Source organism: Dipodomys merriami, unplaced genomic scaffold (genome assembly GCF_024711535.1).
Source record: "Dipodomys merriami isolate MVZ:Mamm:240054 unplaced genomic scaffold, mDipMer1.0.p SCAF_367, whole genome shotgun sequence".
NCBI lineage: Eukaryota > Metazoa > Chordata > Mammalia > Rodentia > Heteromyidae > Dipodomys > Dipodomys merriami.
In genome coordinates, this window is record NW_027205237.1 from 622,177 (window position 1) to 643,360 (window position 21,184).

Consider the following 21,184-nt stretch of genomic DNA (forward strand, 5'->3'; position numbering starts at 1 on the left):
CTCACAGATGAGAAGACTGTCATGTACCGGGCGCCAACCTGGTAGACAGCATCCAGAAAGCACTTCATTAGCTTAGTGACCAGTATGCAAGCAAGCATACTTTATCACTGCCTGGAACAGTGCCAGCTGCACAAGAGTAGTGACTACAGGAAAAGGGGAGAAACAACTCAGAGGCACGTTCTAGCGTGAGGAATGGGCACCCTGGATCCAGGTACAGTATCCGGCTCCCTCGCAGGCCCCTTCCACTCTGCCTGCCAAGGCATATCCCACCGACCCTCCTGCATGCAATCCTTCCAACCCAGACAAGTCAAATGCAACGTCAAATGATTCCCCCTTTTATAGGTAAAAATAACAGGTGCAGAAAAGGTTAGATAACTTTTCCAAGGGCACAGGCTAGTTTGTGTGTTAACTAGCCTGGGATAAATCCACACTTCTTGGCTCTTACCACTACACTGGCTTATTCTGGGGTTCCAGTATGTCACCACTTTCTGGCTGAAGTACAACCAGCACACTTAGTACCTGAAGTGTTGGCAGCAAGATACTCTGAGAATCTCCTTCTAGACATGACACTCTCTACTCATGGACACACCAATGCTGCTTATTGCTAGGGATTGTCTTGAGAAGAAGAACAGACACAGGCCTCCTCTGATATATTCTCTAGTATATTCCTTTGCTCTTCAATGATGGCAATGGGATTGTGATTTCCACAGCATTTGTGCTGCAATAAATGAAATGCTTAAACACACACATATGCACAAGTATGGGGTAAAATATCTCAGAAGATGATCCAGGCAATAAAGTCCAGATTAAAAACTGAATGATGATGTTTGAAATGTAACAGTTGAAGCATTTCCATGGCAACAACAAAATTATAGCGTTATATGCTACTTTTAATATTTAGCACATTCTCCTTAGGAACTGACAACTATGACAAGAAAGTTTTATGGTATACAATGACAAACATGTGGTAAGGTACGGACATTCCTAGCTTGTATTGTTTTGGGGGAGGGGGCATGACTGCAGTTTGACTTCAGCTTCACACTTTCAAGGCAGACACTGCTGAGCCTTGTCTTCAGCCTGTTTTGCTCTGATTATTTCTCCTGTCCTCCCAGGCACACACCTGAACCACGATCTGCTCATCTGAGGCTTCCTGTCATAGCTGAGATGACAGATAGGTGATAGATGTACTCTGCGATTAGTTGAGAAGGGGTCTCAAAGACTTTTCAGCACAGGCTGTGCTCAAGCTGTGATTCTCCCAAGCTCAGCTTCTTAAGTAGTTAGGAATACAAGAGTGAGCTCCTGGTGCCTGGCCCCTACAAAACTCTTATCAAAAAACATGCTGACACCAGGCCACCAGTGGCTCACACCTGCTATCCTAGCTACTCAGGAAGCTGAGATCTGAGGATCTCGGTTCAAAGCCAGCCCAGGTGGGAAAGTCCGTAAGACTCTTATCTCCAATAAACCACCAGAATACTGGAAGTGGTGCTGTGGCTCAAGTGGTAGAGTGCTAGCCTTGAGCTGAAGAGTTGAGGGACAGCGCCCAGGCCCAGAGTTCAGGCCCCATGATCAACCACAAACAAAAACAAAAAAACCAAAAAAAAAAAAAAAAACCATACTTATCCCAAAAGGACTGATGCCTGGGAACTACTAATAGAGAACATAATGAGCTGAATTTAAGGGAAATGGAAGAAGGAAAGCCCAGTTACATCTTAGTTTCTGTCAAACAGGAGAGAAGAAAAGTGATACCTGTACTTACTGTCGTTGGATCCCATGCTAATAAGGTCCTCAGACTCAACATTGTGAACTATGGCTGCTTTGTAGCCTGCTCTCTGTGCATTTAAAACCTGAAAGTCAGAAATCATGTAACATTAAAAATAACATATCTACAGATAGTCTTGAATATTAACTATTTTAAGAAAATTGAAGTATACCATTTTATAATCATTACCTACTGGTACATTCCTCAAAGTGTTTCTTTAATAATTAGGCTTTTAAGAATACGGAAGGTGGCTCAGTGGTAGAGTGCTTGCCTTGCATGTATGAGGCCTTGGGTTCGATTCCTCAGCACCACATAAGCAGAAAAAAAAAGCCGGAAGTGGTGCTATGGCTCAAATGGTAGAGCACTAGCCTTGAGCTGAAGAGCTGAGGGACAGCGCCCAGGCCCAGAGTTCAGGCCTCATGACTTACAAAAAAAAAAGTAAAATAACTCCCTAAAATAATTTCCAAGTCTAGTCTAGTTCTGTTTTAGTTATCAGCATTACAGTCATTCAAAACTCTGCTGTAATTCACTAATCAATTTAGAAAAACTCAGGGAAAGCCCCCAGAACTAAATTAGATCTGACAGCTAGGTAAAAGAAATGAGGCCCATGTATTCAACCTGTCAGGCAAGTTGGCTTAGCAAAGAGAAGCTCTTCAGTATTACCCTCGACTTCTCTAAAATCACCTGTAACAAAGACTTAATTTCTGAAAGGGACAACAGTGCGGGTTAATCAGAATAATTTTATCCTATTACTGAAAACACTGAAGAGGAAAAATGAGCCCAAGAAATGGATTCACTTATCCTGTTTGTTAGTCTCCACAGCACCAGCAGTAAGAACTCATCAAATGTCACTTGAACAAGTTGGATTAACAGGGCACATTAGAACATTATAAATACAAGTGATTAAACTGGAGAGTCAGGGATTTTTAAAGAATTAATTAAGGTAAGCAGTTCATCAGCACAGTTCCTACTACTCTAATGTAAGGAATAAAAGCAGAACAAGGAATGTTTTATATTAAGTGAATTTTATTACCCAACTAAAACTGAGAAAATTCCACTCACCACAGCCTCTTCCCCACAAATTACTACTTCCCAAAAGGAGGGAAAAGATTCTTAAAAAGAATATTACAGTTTCTAACCATTATTACTTATTTAGCATATATGATAACTTATTATATTAAAACAGCAGTACAGTCTTCACTTAAATTTTATTTAAAACATACTTTTAGGATTACTGTTGCTTTTTCTGATGCTTTAATGACATTCTAACTGCTCTCCAAAATTAACCAAAGTAACTGAGATATGTTTCTTACTACATCTAAAAAGCACCTTCTGCTGGGAGCTGGTGACTCATGACTGTAATCGTAGCTACTCAGGAGTCTGAGATCTGAGGATCACGGTTCAAAGCCAGCCTGGGAAGGAAAGTCCATGAGACTCTTTATCTCCAATAAACCACCAGTAAATTGGAAGTAGCACTGTGGTTCAAGTGGTAGCTTTGAGCTGAAGAGCTGAGGGACAGCGCCCAGGCCCAGAGCTAAAGCCCTACAATCAACCAAAAAACAAAAACAAAAACAAAAACCACCTTTTGCTATAGACATATATATTTTTTTTTTTTGTCGGTCGTGGGGCTTGAACTCTGGGCCTGGGCGTTGTCCCTCAGCTCTTCAGCTCAAGGCGAGCGCTCTACCACTTGAGCTACAGCGCCACTTCCGGTTTTCTGGTGGTTTATTGGAGATAGGAGTCTCACGGTCTTTCTTGCCCGGGCTGGCTTTGAACCGAAATCCTCAGATCTCAGCCTCCTGAGTAGCTAGGATTACAGGCGTGAACCACCAGCGCCCGGCTAGACATAATTTTTAAATAAAATATTAGATCAGTATAAGAAGTTATTTACTAATATAACTTTCAAGTTTTAACTTCTTTAAATCTGAATAATATACATAATTACTCAAATTATACAATTTAACTTATTTTTTTCTCCACAGAAGTTACAGATAGCAGAGTAAAGATGTAACACATAAGGAAACATACAGCTGTAAGCCCATCCTGGGAGGCAAAGGTGGAAGGATCAAAGTTGGAGGCTGGCCATAGGCAAACGTGATGCTCCAGGCAAAAATGAGAGCTTCAAGCAACTGAGGAGAAATACTTTTCTTATCCAAATGCAGTTGTTCTCAGAGATATAATGCAAAATTATATCACTATCAAAAACTGTCTCTGATAACAAAATAATAAAATTCGGGGCTGGGAAGGTGGCTCAGTGGTAGAGCGCTTGCCTTGCATGCTCGAGGCCCTGGGTTCGATTCCTCAGCACCACATAAGCAAAAAGAAAAAAAAAAACACAAAATAATAAAATTCCTAAAACAGAAAAATTCCTAAAATCGGAAGCCACTAAAATAGCAAGGAAATTTGTAAGCTTAAGTGTGAACTCTCAAAAATAGAAGCATGTTTAAAATTTTAACAAGTATGGGGATTTGTTGTTGTTTATATTGATTTTCAAGATAAAGAAATTAAATCAAGGAACACATTAACATATGGACTAAAGAGCTTATGAATACAAACAAGGAAAATATATTCCTGTTTAGGAACTATAAAACTCATATGTCAGTCAAATTAAATTACATTTCAACTAAGCAGCAGCTGGTATTTTTAAGAACACACGAGGCAGAAATAAAACCTAAATCATTTAGCAATCATGTGGAAGATTTCACATTCATAAAATGCAACCTCAAACACATGGTGTCAGCTGGAAGCAAAGGATTCAAGACTGAGGAATAAAAAGTGAGCACAGTGAACAAAAACCTAAATCCGAAACAGCCGTCAAAACTTAAAACTATATTAAAAAGCATTCTGAACTGTACTGCCCATTTACCTTGTTAAGGAGACTGATCAAAACTTTTAGATCGTTGTAGACCAAGTAATGCATTTTTATCTAATCAACACATTAGGTATAACTGAATAATGAAGCACTTAACCAACAGTGCCAAAGAAGAGACTGTAAACTTGTTACTATAAACAGCCAGCACATCAGAAGACTCTAGACTGCTAACGGAAGAGCTGTCTGAAATAAGCCCAATTGTGAAAGAAAAGCTGGAAACGACATAGTAGTTCATCTTTTTTCCAGTCTAGACAAACTGATACTACTGACACTAAGAAATATACCTTATATGAAGAAAGAAGAACTCGTAGTTTCAGGACCATCATGAATAAAGACCATTTGAAGAACACACAGGTATAAGGAGTTGGAGGAATCCTCAACACAATGCCTATCATATGGCTCTAAACAAAAGCTGTAAGAATATCTATTTGTTAGATTTATATTTACTAGCTCCAATATCAACACACTCCTACAGCATAGGTATTCCTTCACATATTTTAGCAATAAGGAGAGGGCCTAACACCACACTCAGGCCTAGCTGGGATTAGAACACTACTTCTTCACCAGGTCAGGCAGAGAGGCACAGGCTATCATTTGCATCTGAATGTCCCCACAAAAGTTCCAAGCTAAGGTTTGGGTCTTAACCTGGTACTCTCAGAGAGTGGTAAATCTTTATGAGGAAAGGCTCAGTGGAGCTCTCGATGCACGGATCCCTTGAGGACTGTGAGACACCCTGTCTCGTTGCTCCCTTAAGCTTCCTACCAGCAAAAGGCGAGCAGCTCCACTACATTTAACTTCCTTGCTGCTGGCTCACAGGGAAAAATAAGGCTTTTCTCTCTTGAACAAGCCAGTTCTCTCCAGTCTTGGTTATAATAGCAGAAAGCTGACTAACGTAACTGGTTTCCCAATGGATCAGGATAAGGAACAGAATCACCAACCATAATTAATACTTTACAAATATCTGGGAAAGAACATTAAAGGAAGAAAGTTGAGACTTCTGTAATGTTAATCTCAAAGATTCTGAGGGAAAAACAAAATCTGTAAACAAAACAGCATATGGCAAGAAGAAAAGTGTTAAAATAATGTGCTAAGTTTACAGAAACTTAGAAAAGAATAATGACAAGACAAATGTTATATTAAAAACAAAACAAAATGAGAGAAAACACAAAGAATGACCTGAGTGCTACTGAGGGGTAGAACAGCCAATTAATTATAATTATAGTCTTGAAAGTATGTAATCTGGAATTAAATCCTGCTTTTCTTGTATGTAAGTTATATAAATTTAAGCAAGTAACTATGATAATATACTCAACTTAAAAGGTTCAGGGCTGGGAAGGTGGCTCAGTGGTAGAGCACTTGCCTTGCAAGCTGAGGCCCTGCGTTTGATTCCTCAGCACCACATAAGCAAAAAGAAAAAAAGCCGGAAGTGGCGCTGTGGCTCAAGTGGTAGAGCGCTAGCCTTGAGCTGAAGAGCTCCTCAGCTCTTCAGCACCCTGGCCCAGAGTTCAGGCCCCACGACCAGACTGCTCCGCCCCCCCCAAAAAAAGTTATTCTAAGGATTTAATCATTTAATATACACAAGGCACTTGTTAGTGCTTAGACAGTGCCTGGCATATACTAAGTAAACTGTAACTACTTATTCAGCCCCATCCAGCAAGATAGTCACAAAAACAACATGTCCTTGTATGTCACTTAGTTCTGCTAAAAAAGCACACACACAAAGTTTTACTTTAGTCATTGTGTACAAAGACATTACTAACAAATGCTGCCATTCCCAAGCTTTCTCAAGTGAAGACCACTGATGATCTGACCTTCCCCAGCTCTCCAGTCACTCAAGGGCCATCATGTGCCCGCTTCAACAAAGCTGCCCTTTCTCCCAGCAGCAAGTGTGAGATGTGACTTCTTTTTTCTCCCTGTGCTAGATAAGAGTGTATTACCAACAGTCCTTCCACCTCCTCATATCCTCCTTCTGCTCTGTGCAGAGAAACAAACTAAACCTGGTAAGAATTTTCCTCTTTTAAAAATTAGCTGCATAAAAATCCCAGAGAACACTATTAGAAGCACATGGTTTTAATGGTTAAGCTTTGTGACATTTATTATGAAGGAACAGAGACATGTTCCCATTTCTTCTCAAGTTATGCTCTGAAAGAGTTGACTTTTTGATAAATGACATATTACCTACTGTATGCTTATTTAGGCTTAGCAATAGTTGAATTATTTCATTAGAAAGTATTTTTGGTAGGGCTGGTAAAGTCTTCTTTGTTGAATGAAAAATGTCATGTTTATTTGTTTTAAGAATACCAGAAGCCAGGTGCTGGTGGCTCACGCCTGTCATCCTAGCTATTGAGGAGGCTGAGATCTCAGGATCATGGTTCAAAGCCAGCCCAGGCAGGAAAGTCCATGAAACTCTTAATCTCCAATAAACCACTCAGGAAAACACAAGTGGAGCTGTGGCTCAAGTGGTAGAGCACTAGTCTTGAGCTGAAGAGCTGAGGAGCAGAGCCCATGCCCAGAGTTCAAAGCCCCATGACAAAAAGAAAAAAAACAGAAAACAGAAAATGCCTAGAACTTAAAAAATAACATCATTGTGAAGTCAAACATGGTACAAAGGAAAGCAATTTTTAAATGCTGTGAGAAATAATCTAATAATCAAATTATAAATAAAAACAAGTTTTAAATTTAGAAGTACTTAGAAGTATACTTTAGTTTCCAGGCCAAGTCTTATTGCTACCAAGAAAAACCTAGCCTACATTAGCATCTTCAAACTATAGACTGTGACCAGTGATGGCACAGCAACATCACCTATTGGGCCCAAGTAAAACCGGCTTTTTAAATTAAAGTGAATTTCATACATCAAAAATTCTAGGTAGGGGCTGGGAAGGTGATTCAGTGGTAGAGTGCTTGCCTTGCATGCATGAGGCCCTGGGTTCAATTCCTCAGCACCACATAAGCAGAAAAGGCCAGAAGTGGTGCTGTGGCTCAAGGGGTAGAGCGCTAGCCTTGAGCTGAAGAGCTGAGGGACAGCGCCCAGGCCCAGAGTTCAGGCCCCACGACCGGAGACAGACAGACAGACAGACAGACAGACAGACAGACAGACAGACAGACAGACAGACAGACAGACAGACAGGAAAGAAAGGAAGAAAGAAAGAAAGAAAGAAAGAAAGAAAGAAAGAAAGAAAGAAAGAAAGAAAGAAAGAAAGAAAGAAAGAAAGAAAGGAAAGAAAAGAAAGAAAGAAAGAAAGAAAGAAAGAAAGAAAGAAAGAAAGAAAGAAAGAGAAAGAAAGGAAGAAAGGAAGAAAGGAAGAAAGGAAGGAAAGAGAAAGAAGGAAGGAAGGAAGGAAGGAAGGAAGGAAGGAAGGAAGGAAGGAAGGAAGGAAGGAAGGAAAGGAAGGAAGGAAAGGAAGGAAGGAAGGAAGGAAAGGAAGGAAAGGAAGGAAGGAAGGAAGGAAGGAAGGAAGGAAGGAAGGAAGGAAGGAAGGAAGGAAGGAAAGGAAGGAAGGAAAGGAAGGAAGGAAGAAAGAAAGAAAGAAATCTAGGTAGTGAAAGTGCGACTTCATGAAACGTTCTTGTCAACCTGTGTGCTGTATATTCCTGAAGAGAAATCCTCCAGCTGTGGACTGCACCGCCATGCGGAGCTCTTAGTGTTCTGTCACTGTATGCAGTCAGAAGAGACTGCTGCTTTCGCATACACTGCAACAGTGCCATCACACAACACGCCACACGGAAGCAGTCCCCATCTCACAGGACTTGCAGCGTGGCTGCTTCCAGAGGTTTATGCTATGTCTGTCACATGACCAGTACCACAGACCATAGTGTAAAATACAATTAGTAAGTTTAAAGTAAAAATAACTCTTTTTATCTGGTGACATTAAAGAAAACCTCAATGAAAAAATATGGAACTATTTATATTTGCTGTTAGCTGGACGTAAAGGTAAATCTGCCCTTAAAACAAACAAACAAACAAAAGCCCTCCTTTACTTTGTAATAAACTATACCAGTTAAACCAAACAACTATTAAAATGCTACCTAAATATTTAATTACTGGAACTGCAAGTCTACCAGGGAAGTGAAGGATTTGGTTTACTGTATGCTTTTTGGTTGGCTATGATCAATTCATACTCCAGACAAATTTTATTTCTCAACCTATCACAGCAGAAGCTCCACTGCAACCCACTCACCACTGAAAATAAAGCTTTGGAAGAACTTTTTGTTCAACAAAGGGATAACTGTCTGTACTTGCTATCTGCCTACCAGGAACACGGTAATGACAAAGACTCATATTACACTTGAAAAATCAGACAGAGCAGGGGCATCCATTGCATGGACGCTCACTGCCACCCAGTGACAGGCTTGAGTACTGCTCCTTTGCTGGGCACTATTCTCCAAGTTTCAGGACACAAAACTGGATAAAACACATACTACTAAGAAGCCCAAGTTAGAAAACACGTATCTATGTCTGTTCTACACAGAATCAGGCAAGTGAGGAAGATGTGGAGCAGAGAGAAAGAAGTCAAAAATATACAATACTGCTGAGGCTTGCTCAGGCCTCCGCAGAGAATCTTTCCCATTTCAAGTGTTTCAAATACAAGATGAAAAGCCAGTAGGTATAAAAAACATCAACATGTGGTAAACTCGACATCATTACATTGAAGACGTGAAATCAATGTACAGACACTTCGAACAGAAAACTGACTGTGAAGATCAAACACTAGTTTAACAGGATCTGCAGATATAGGATAATGTGAAAGTTAAAGAATTTTACCAACAACAGTGTCCTTTATGACATTTATTTCCTAGTAATGTTACATACTAGAAATATACTTATATTAGTCATCTGTGAGTACACATTTATTTTTATTACTTAAACTGCACATTTATGAAGTATATATGAAATGCTATAGTATCCACGTTCTATTTCAAAACACACAAAAAACAGTTAAAGCAAAAGGACAAAGCGGACGTGAGGGTGGCACAGCTGTAACCCTACTTCTTGAGAGCTAAGGAGAGCAACACGCATTTGAATCCAGCCTGGGTTACAGAATGAGACTCCATCTCCAGACGCCAACTCACGCAAGCCTGACCACCTGACCACACACAGGTCTCTGCAGTGTGGACTGGGTTACAGAATGAGACTCCATCTCCAGACACCAACTCAAACCTGACCACCTGGAAGTGGCGCTGTAGCTCAAGTGGTAGAGCGCTCGCCTTGAGCTGAAGAGCTGAGGGACAGCACCCAGGCCCAGAGTTCAAGCCCCACAACCGCCAAAAAAAAAAAAAAAACCTGACCACCACCTGACCACACACAGGTCTCTGCAGTGCGGACTGTTAGTTTCCATCCAACTTAACATTTATAAGGTCCTCAATGGATCCGCTCCAAAAAATACACTCCAGCTTCTGATTCTAAATCTTTCCAAATGCCAAAAGATAAAGTTCCCTGGAAAATTATTGCCACCACAAAGCAACAGTAAGCCCATCACCAGCTCAGACACACAAAACTCTTTCCTCTACCGCAACATCTACTGGAGATAAGAAAAGTACTGCCCCTACAACATAGGGAAGAAATGAAGAAAAGATGATTAAGAGGAGGCTTGGAAAATAAGATATGTCTTAAAATCTGGCTATCATCCTCCTTTTTCAGTCAGAAGCAAAACTTATGTAGAATCTTATTCTCACATGATCAAAACAATGTAGGTGAAAAGAAGCAACAGGAAGACTCAGAAGAGAAAACAGGCATCAATTCTATCTATGGGATAAAAATGTCTTCTTAAAATGAATTCCAGAACGGTAGCAAGCAACCCTGCCAATATCAAAATCCTTTCCAGTACCGGCTAATACCAAACCCATTCTCTGCACATCAGTTTAGGAACACTGTAGGCACTCTGGATGAACTGTCCCTTAGAAGACAGTGCAAGGCTCTAAATGACATTTTACACTCATTAACAATCCAGTGACATAAACTATCTTTTCCCTCAGGTCTCTGAATATCCCTGAGGCATCTGAATATCTTTTGTGTGTGTGTGTGTGTGTCAGTCATGGGGCCTGAACTCTGGGCCTGGGTGCTGTCCCTCAGCTCTTCAGCTCAAGGCTAGTGCTCTACCACATGAGCTACAGTGTTACTTCAATTTTCTGGTGGTTTATTGGAGATAAGTCTCATAGACTTCCTCAGATCTCAGCCTCCTAAGTAGACAGGATTACAGGTGTGAGACACTGATTTATGGCAAGACTTTTTTTTTAAATAACTAATTTGTTTATAATCACAAAGTTGTATAGTTACAAATGGTTCTCTTTAAGATATGATTTCAATGTTCTTTCAGTAAGTGGGCATTTTCAGAGGAAACTGACTTTTTAGCAGTATTTCCTGTGAATGCCTTAGGGTCAACTTTCTAACTGAAAATTTTAACGCAGGCTAAATTTATTTATGAAAAGGCCAGCAGAAGTTTTTAACCTCAAATGTGCTCACTCTTAGCAAAAATTAATAATCGCAAACAATTACATTTTGTCACAGAAAAGAACACTATTGTACAAAGATAACAAAATGGCATTGTTTTTGCTTTTCCTCTGAAGAGCTGAGCTTCTAGAGAACACAGTTTGTCAGTGTCAGTGTTGTTTCTGGCTGCTGGAATATCCCACATAGTCACACGTGGACTCTGAATTCTTTAGCCTCTCTTCAGATGAGGGCCAGACAGATGAGAAGACTCAACCAAGCCTCTTCCAGCAGAAGACAAATGTCTCAACAACAGTGCTCTCAGTGTGTGGAATCCAAACCCCTACCATCCAGGAATCACTGAGAATATTCCTGCTGCCTTGATGGCTGAGTCACAAATCATTAACTTTTAAAGAAGAAATATGAGTCTGAACATTACTAACAAGAGTTTGTGGTTGAGCCTTGTCTGACAACCCTTTCTTGCCCTCCCACTATGCACTTTGATAGAAAATGAACACATAAACATACTTAAGGGGCTGGGAAGATGGCTCAGTGGTAGAGCGCTTGCCTTACATGCCTGAGGCCCTGGGTTCGATTCCTCAGCACTATATAAGCAAAAAGAAAAAAGCCAGAAGTGGCGCTGTGGCTCAAGTGGCAGAGCACTAGCCTTGAGCTGAAGAGCTGAGGGTCAGCGCCCAGGCCCAGAGTTCAGGCCCCACGACCAGACCCCCCCCAAAAAAAAAACTTAAAATATGAACTTTACAAACACTGTAACACATAAAGAAGCGAAATAAACATAATAAAATAAGGTCCTAGAAGCAAGGGACATATTTGCCAAGTGAACTGTGGCACACCTAGACAGCTAAGTCCCCTGCCAGAGGGAACACTTCCCCAGGAAATGACTGACATGTTTCCTGGCACATGCCAATTGGTAGTAGGACGGACAGCAAGATAACCAGGGACAGTCTAATAGATATAAAGGCACCAGCAACATCAGCACAGCGCACAACAGTTTACAGACTTCAAGAAGGTAACATGGCAATAGTGTGACACCTAGGGCAGGGAAGAGAAAGGGATGAGCTATAATAATGGAAAAATCACAACCTATGTTATAATATTCAGATTAATGGTACATTGTCAAAGGAATAGGACAGTTTTCATCCATCCTCAAAATAATATATATACTCTAAGCCAAGTGTGGTGACTCATGCCTATAACCTCAGCTACTTAAGAGATCTGCAAGACTGCCATTTATAGCCACTAAAGTGAGAACCTCATCTTATCAAACAAGCTGGTCAAGATGATATATGTCTGTAATCCTAACTATGCACAGGTAGGAGGACTGAAGTTTAAGGCCAGCCCCAGGTAAAAAATACAAGACCTATCAGAAAAATAACTAAAGTAAAAAAGGCTGGGGCATTGCTCAAGTGGGTAGATACCTGCCTTGCAAACCAAGAGGCTCTGAGCTCAAACTGCAGTACCATCGTAGACAAACAGACAGACAGACACGTGACAGACATAGATAAAACTATATTTCCTTTTCCAAGTGAATAACCATACATCCCACCTAACAAGTTAAGTTCTAACAACCAGCCTGCTTTCTTGTCACTAAAGACTTCCTATTCAGACATTACATATAATAACCAAATCACAGAATCAACAGAATTAATTTATTTTCATTCCTTCTTGGCAAGAAATAGAATGTTATAATGATACTTCCTTTTTTTGTTGAAACAATCTGTAATTTCTACAATTTAATTCTGGGTTAATTCCTGTAAGGATTTAACCTAAAGATATAGATAACTTTGAGGAGCAAGAAATCTTGATTTGATTTCAATCTCCAATTTACTTCTCACTTAAGACAATTGAGAGTCTAGACTGCATTAAGTACACAATCATAATAGTATGTGTTACGTGGCAAGCATCCTACACTTTCACACCCGTTACCATCATCATTTTATCCCTTTAATGGGTTTATTATGCAAGTGTCCCTTCTTCCATGTAATGAAAGCTAGTCAAAATCCCTGCACAGCAGGCTTGTGAGCAGCTTTTCCTGCTGCTTGGTAGCCCACCAGCAGCCACGCTGTGGAAAGTACTTTTTTTTTTTTTTTTTTGGGGGGGGGGTCTGGTCGTGGGCCTGAACTCTGGGCCTGGGCGCTGTCCCTCAGCTCTTCAGCTCAAGGATAGCACTCTACCACTTGAGCCACAGCGCCACTTCCGGCTTTTTTCCTTTTTGCTTATGTGGTGCTGGGGAATCGAACCCAGGGCCTCATGCATGCAAGGCAAGCACTCTACCACTGAGCCACCTTCCCAGCCCTGGAAAGTACATTTAGCAATATGTGTCTTGTAAATACAGTGCCACACTCGCCCCAAAGTAGTCCACTACAAGCAACCTCAAGGATGCCTCAGACCGGCCTCAATATGGTCTTTCTGCCAGGACCGAGCTACAGACAGACAGACTTCAGAGCAACCCTGGTGACACACACAGTGTTAACTAAAGTAAGCTTCTGCAGTGGACCCAAAACAACACAAAGTTCAATCACAGCACTAAGACTGGTGAGCTGCACCAGGCCTGGAGGCCAAGTGGCTGCGCCCACTAACTAACTACTGCAATCAAGTTTTTTCTACGTCTCACCTGAATTTTTCTAGTCTTAGAACTGGGTAGACTTCTCTCAGTTCTGACTCTGTGCAGTACCTAACCCCACTGTTTGGGTTTTGCTTTGTTTGTCTGGTTTGCTTTTCTTGCTCAAATAGGCACTCTGGGACATATTAGCCTGTGGACCTTTCCTTCAGCAGTAGTGAGGGAGGTTCTATGTGAGCTTTGCTTCCCTCTCTGAAATGCCAGCTTAAGCCACTTCCAGGAGGAACAGAATGAACTTATACTAAAGGAGAAATCTCAATGTCAGTGTCAACAGAAATAAAGATGGATTAAGTCATTAAAGTGAAGGCTGAAGTTTCCACTCCTAGTTTAGACCCAAGTAATATTCCATTAGTAAGCCACACTTCAAGATACCTGCCCATGCAAGGCACTAGTGGCTCATGCCTACAATCCTAGCTACTCAGGAGGCTGAGATATGAGGATTGAGGTTCAAAGCCAGGCCAGGCAGGAAAGTCCATGAGACTCTTATCTCTAATAAACCACTAGAGAACTGGAAGTGGTGCTGTGGCTCAAGCAGTAGAGCGCTAGCCTTGAGCTGAAGAACTGAGGGACAGCACCCAGGCCCAGAGTTCAAGGCCCACAACTGACCCAAAAAAAAAAAAAAAAAGATACCTGCCCAACACCTGAAAATTCTTAGAATTAACAGTAGTTCATTTGTCCTATTCAACTTACTCATTTTCAGCTTCACTAAGTGGAGAGTCCTGAAACAAATGAACTGTTCCTCTTTCTACCAGCTCCTGAAAGGTGCAGCTGAGACAAGTGTGGAGGCTGTCTTCCACGACTTCCCTATCTCCTCTCGTCAACTCCTTGCCTTCACTTCTGTTTAAGACTGAATTATCTTGTACATTGGCTTAAATCTTTTCTCATAAGACAGAATTTAATTCACAAATAAGAAAACAGTACCTTTATATCAAAATTACAGTCCAATCTTCTAATTAGCACAACAAAAGTGCCAGATGAATTGTCTTTTAGTGGTGGAGGCGCTATGGGTTCACAAGCATTCTCTGGCTTTGAGTTAATCAAAAAACCCTGAAAAAGAATTGGTAATAATTATCTATTTCACTCAACAAACCAAGTTACCTCTACAGATACTTGTAGTTTGTTTTATATATTTTGCAATATGATAGTTGTATTATCAGAAAGCAATGCAGAACTTCTCAAGTAGTTTTAGTTCCATAAGAGCATTTGTTTTTCTTAAGTGAGCTCAGTCTCTCTTAGTATTTAAGTTGGTTTTTTAAAAATCTATATGTAAGATAGTACTCCATTAATCAAAATGCCTTATACTCATAAACTGACATGTTGAATTGAAATCCCTTTGTACAATAACTTAAACAAAAAATAAAGAGATGGTTACTCCAAAAATAACCAGTTTCTATGTTGGTATTTTCTTCAACAACAGCATTTCTAAAGCAAGAAATGTTCTTATAAAGTTTTAACTACTCTGGAGACATAGACAGTGGCATTGTGGTTGAGGCAAGCCCAATGTGCTGGTGTCTCCTAGCAGTAGTGCTAGCCACTCAGAAGGCTGACATTTTATGAAGGCAGTGCGAAGCCATGAGTCGCTAATCTCCAATTAACAACCAAAAAGCCAGAAGTAGAACTATGGCTCAGGTAGAAAAGCACCAGCCTTGAGCAAAAGTGCTGAGAGCACTGAAGTTCAAGCCAAAGAAACCAGCATATACACACTAAAAAAGAAAAGAATAAACCAACATTCAAAACCTACACTGTTCCATAATATTAAAAAATCATATTGTCATTAAAAATAATGTAAATCCTTGTTTTTCACCAAGAAGAGAATCCAGATACACAATTTAAAAAGGCAAATAGCAAATTTCTATTAGTGTTGGATATACATTTGTAGTATATATAAACATTTACATAAATATATTTATAAACACATCTACAAACACACATGGCATATATCCTAAAAAAATACATCTGAAATATACCAAAATGTGTGGCTACTGCAGAATACAATAACAGATGATCTTCACTTACTATTTTTTTGTTTTTTGGTTGGTCATGGGGCTTGAACTCTGGGCTTGGGTGCTGTCCTTCAGCTCTTCAGCTCAAGGCAAGTACTCTACTGCTTGAGCCACAGCGCCACTTCTAGTTTTCTAGTGGTTTACTGGAGATAAGAGTCTCATGGACTTTGCTGCCCGGGCTGGCTTTGAACCTTGATCCTCAGATCTCAGCCTCCTGAGTAGCTAGGATTACAGGCATGAACCACTGGCGCCCGGCTATATAAGGATTTTTTTGTTGTTGTTGTTGGTCAGGAGGCCTGAACTCTGGGCCTGGGCGCTGTTCCTCAGCTCTTCAGTTTAAGGTGAGCGCTCTACCACTTAAACCACAGCACCACTTCCTTCACTTACTTTTTTTAAAACTAACTTCAACTAATTGTACAGGAGGCGTCATTTTAAACATGGCCTTTTAAGTCCATTTACAATACACCAATATCAGAGCAGCCAACACCCTTCTTCCCTCCCCCACTGGCATGTTCTTCACACTCTTTGGGTGAAATTCATATCAAGGGCTCATATACCTTATGGGTTTTAAGGTTAAACTAGCTAGAAATGTCATTCTTTAAATAAATAAGGAACAATAAAAATCACTATTTTCTTACCTTTAAACCTTCCGTTGGAAGTCTATAACCAAATCTTGCTGGGAGATCCTCAAATGTCTGAGATGCATTTTCAAAATTATACTAAATATAAAATTAAAAGAAGTCAAATTTAAGCCAATTTACATCTGGCATTTTAAAAATTATTAAGCTAGATATAGTATTTCCAAAAGTCTGGCTTACTACTGTAACTTATTACAATAAAATCAGTTTTGTGACTATTCATCCATTAAAATAGCAAGGAAGATACATAATTTATAACATACAACTTCAAATTTGAATCTGACTTCATGTAGGGAAGGAAACAGTATTAACTCATACTTTTAGAGCATTGTCAAGTTCATGTAGGTTGAACAATTTTACCCAGAGCTGAGCAAAAGGGGAAATAAACAATGAAATACAAAGAGAAAACTCTTTGACAACCTTCCTCTTCCATTAAGATATTCAATCTGTTCTGCAATATTTGAGTCTTCTACTAAGTCAACAACAATAAACAAAGAAAACCACTCTGTGCTTTTAGCAGGTAAAAATAAGGCTAGGAGTATAGCTCAGGGGCACTTTCCTAACACACACCAGGTCCTGGATTTGATCCTCAGCATCACACTCACTCACTCACTCACTCGCTCACTCACACACACCACACACACATACATGCACACACATGATAGAATGGTAATAATATAATTGTAAGGTGAGCTTGCTCAATCATTTGTAATTTCCAACCTGCTATGTAGAGAACAAAAGAATAGGAAGACAGATAAAACCAAGCAAAGATAGTAAACAACTAACTTTTGAAACAGTGGTGAAATTTGTCATAGATTAGAGGTGAAGATACTTTTCATAACCCATAAGTTCTGACTAGCAAACATCAAAGAACAGTTTTTAACCATAGAGCAAAAAGATGAGATAAGTGGGCACATCAGTAGTTCATGGTTGTAATCCTAGCTACTCAAGAGACTGAGATTAGAGGGTCAAGGTTTAGAGATAGCCCAGGCACAAAATCTGTGGGATTCCTTCTCTAACTATCCACAAAAATATCAAGCTGGAGGTATATCTCAAGTAGTAGAGTGCCAGCCAAACTTTCACAAGGCCCCGGGTTCAAGCCACTATATTAAAACAACAACAACAATAAAAGATAGGATAAAGCAAGGGCAATAGATAACACTAATTGTAACATAGATAGAAAAGGAGGCAAGGATCAAGTGAACCTTAGAGCATCACAAAAATAAGTCACACATCCAGTTTATTTACATCACTCCTAAATCACACTCATTGGGGAGTCCCAGTCTAGCTTCTTGTGTCATCTTCAGAAATGCAAAAATAAACACTTCCACCATAAAAAGTATTATATAGAATTATTCTGTGTGTGTGTGTGTGTGTTATACTCTGTGTGTGTGTGTGTGTGTGTGTGTGTGCGCGCGCGCGCGCGCACGTATAAAAATAGCACAATGAGGGGCTGGGAAGTTGGCTCAGTGGCAGAGCGCTTGCCTTGCATGCCTGAGGCCCTGGGTTCAATTCCTCAGCACCACATAAACAAAAAAGAAAAAAGCCGGAAGTGGCGCTGTGGCTCAAGTGGTACAGCGCTAGCTTTGAGCTGAAGAGCTGAGGGCCAGCGCTCAGGCCCAGAGTTCAGGCCCCATGACAGGACCCAAAAAAAAAAAAAAAATAGCACAATGAGGGCTGGGAAGGTGGCTCAGTGGTAGAGTGCTTTCCTTGCATGCATGAGGCCTTGGGCTCGATTCCTCAGCTCCACATAAGCAGAAAAGGCTGGAAAAGGCGCTGTGGCTCAAGTGGTAGAGTGCTAGCCTTGAGTGCCCAAACCCAGAGTTCAGGCCCCACGACTGACAAAAAAAAAAAAAAAAGAAAAGCATAACGAAACCCACCAAAAACTGTTAAAAAGGAAGAGGATGGAGGGAAACAGGTTAAGAAAGAGTAACAGATAGATGCAGTGATCAACCTGTGAAATACAGATTGAAAGAAAAGATATGGAAGTAGAAAGGGGACTGTTTTGGAAAAAGGAGAAGAGGATACTATCTTTTCAATGTCAGAACTGCTCTAGTGGTCTATGAATTCTCTTACGCCTCTCTCTTGGGAGGAAATGGTCTCTATTACTTCCCTACTAGCACCAAGCAAATCAGCTGCACAAAGAAAGACCCAGAGTATGTCATATGTGCATATATATATATATATATATATATATATATATATATATATATATATATATATATACAGAGTTAATTCTTCTTTTCCTAGCTTTACAGAAATGAAATATAAGACATATATCTACTTCCAATGTAGAGGAAAGAAAAAAACATGGCTGAGAGAAGACTACTAAGGTTTTGGGGAACACTGTTCCCCACTAAAGCCTTTTTTCTTTTCACCAACAAAGATAAAACATCTATGTTTCTCTTTGGACTTATTTATTCTTAGATTGAGTCAGTCTTTCAATAAACATCTTTTAGAATGTCTTAAAATACCATCAATATAATATTGAGATCTTACAGCCTTTAGAAATATGCTTGGCATCAAGAAGCCAGAAAAACTCGACATAAGCCCACAAGCATGTAGATGTGTGTGCTGAGTATAAGAGGTACACATGCTCAAGAACAACACCACTTCTCAGATGTAGCCTGTGCATGAACTCATGCTAGACATCAAGCAACACAAATGAATCAGGCTCCACTTTCAAGTAATGGTGTCTGTGCTTGGGTATATTTATAGGTAAATGCCTGTAAGAGTCTATCATGGAGGATTTTTTAAAAAGTATGTTTCTTTTTAAAAAGACATTCCCTATGGGATTTTTTTTTTTTTTTGGTCCGGTTGTGGGGGCCTGAACTCTGGGCCTGAGCACTGTCCCTCAGCTCTTCAGCTCAAGGCTAGTGCCCTACCACCTGAGCCACAGTGCCACTTCCGGCTTTTTTCTTTTTGCTTATGTGGTGCTGAGGAATCGAACCCAGGGCCTCAGGCATGCAAGGCAAGCGCTCTACCACTGAGCCAACTTCCCAGCCCCTATGGGATGTTTTGAAGACATAAATAATGTTGTACTTACTGCTAAAATGCTTGCTTCTACAGGCAGTAGGTTTAGAGATGCAAAGAGCTGGACAGTCAGGATGGTGTAGATTTGTGTGGCTGACAACATGAGCATTCCTATGGAGAGCAGCATCTCGTAAAATCTCCTGTAGAAAAGGACAAGAAAGGCCTTAAAAACTGTTGATTTCTTTCCAAGAATACACCATCTGTTATCATGAATTCCTAATATCCAAAAGCATTCTTTTACAATCATACAAATGCTAAAATTAAAACACATTTAAAAGCATTTAGGCAAATAACCAAGTGTTTTTTCAAATGCAAAAACTCCTAAATCTTAATCTCTTCTAGACTCAAACATCTGAGATAAGCAGATAGAAAAGTGATACATATATATACACACACATATATACCTATTACTTTTTTTTTTGGTCCGGTCGTGGTGCCTGAACTCTGGGCCTGAGCGCTGTCCCTCAGCTCTTCAGCTCAAGGCTAGCGCTCTACCACTTGAGCCACAGCGCCACTTCCGGCTTTTTTCTTTTTGCTTATGTGGTGCTGAGGAATCGAACCCAGGGCCTCAGGCATGCAAGGCAAGTGCTCTACCACTGAGCCACCTTCCCAGCCCTATACCTATTACTTTTTAACACTATGCATTTCTACCTCTATATCTAAATGGCAATAGGGCAGTTCTCTATATCAGTCCCTATTTATCTTGCAGCAAATCAAGATACTAAATGTTAAACAGTAAATAATAAATTCTCATCAGCAAGCCTCCATGAATTGTATAAAATGCTTGTAAATAAGCACATTGTTTACAAACATGAGATACAATAATGAATTACTTTACTAAATACTACCAATTTATATAATATCATTTGATGATGATTACTGTTGCTAAGTGCTCTAGATTTGGAAGCTACTTCAGAGTAAAACTGAATCTTTGACTCATTGATGCTTTTGACTCACTACTTTGACTGAAAACAAAGTATCTGTGAATAATTTTTAACTACCATCTTTCAAGGCCCTTAATATCAGAGATGAAATCAAAGTGAAAATAAGCTAAAATATAGATTTGTTCCACAGACACAAGGTAGTTTAGTGGTTGACATGGACCAAGACAAGAAGGCTTGAGACAGAGAAGAGGGGCAGACAGGAGTGGGGAATGACTGTTAATGGGTACAGATTTTGGAAGAAGGATGTTCTAAAATTAAACTTCAGTGACAGTTGCAAAATTTTATATTAAAAATAACATCTGTAAATTCCAAGTGAACAACACCACTTTTTTTTTTTGCCAGTCCTAGGACTTGACCTCTATGTCTGGGTCCTGTCCCTGAGCTTTTGTGCTCAAGGCTAGCACTCTACCACTTGAGTTACAGCTCCACTTTTTTGGGTAGTTCTTAGCGGAGATGAGAGTCTCACAGACTTTCCTGTTCAGGCTGGCTTTGAACGGCAATCCTGAGATATTAGCCTCTTAAGTAGCTAGGATGACAGGAGTTGAGACACTGGTGCCTAGCTCAAGTGAGTGAATTACACCACAAAACTCTTCAAGATGTGTAGCTTTGACAATTGCTTTTAAAATACATCTGGTAACATTCTAGGAGGTAGGAACAGTTAACCCAGCAGTACTGAAATTGCTGCCCTTCGGAAGAATAGCTATCCTGATTGTAGACTGGCCTTTGGCTAGCATCCCACCATCTCCAAGAATCTAATGCCTAAATTCTGGAAGAAAAGATAGGGAATAGCTCTACAATATTAAAATGGGCAATAATTTTGGATATGATACCAAAATACTGGCAACCAAAGGAAAAACAGATAACCTGGAT

General features: G+C 40.1%; 1 protein-coding gene across 2 annotated transcripts in view; it reads right to left on the reverse strand.

The window, feature by feature from the left end:
* The window catches only part of LOC138804498 (E3 ubiquitin-protein ligase RNF13), a 42,239-nt gene that overhangs the window by 13,659 nt on the left and 7,396 nt on the right, over nt 1–21,184 (reverse strand). For both annotated transcript variants that reach the window (XM_069988788.1, XM_069988787.1), the window contains exons 2-5: nt 19,384–19,510; nt 16,338–16,418; nt 14,618–14,743; nt 1,757–1,844 (exon numbers count right to left, since the gene is read on the reverse strand). In XM_069988788.1, the coding sequence (XP_069844889.1) occupies nt 1,757–1,844; nt 14,618–14,743; nt 16,338–16,418; nt 19,384–19,497 (409 nt within the window). In that variant the 5' untranslated portion in view covers nt 19,498–19,510. The remainder of the gene's footprint in view (nt 1–1,756; nt 1,845–14,617; nt 14,744–16,337; nt 16,419–19,383; nt 19,511–21,184) is intronic.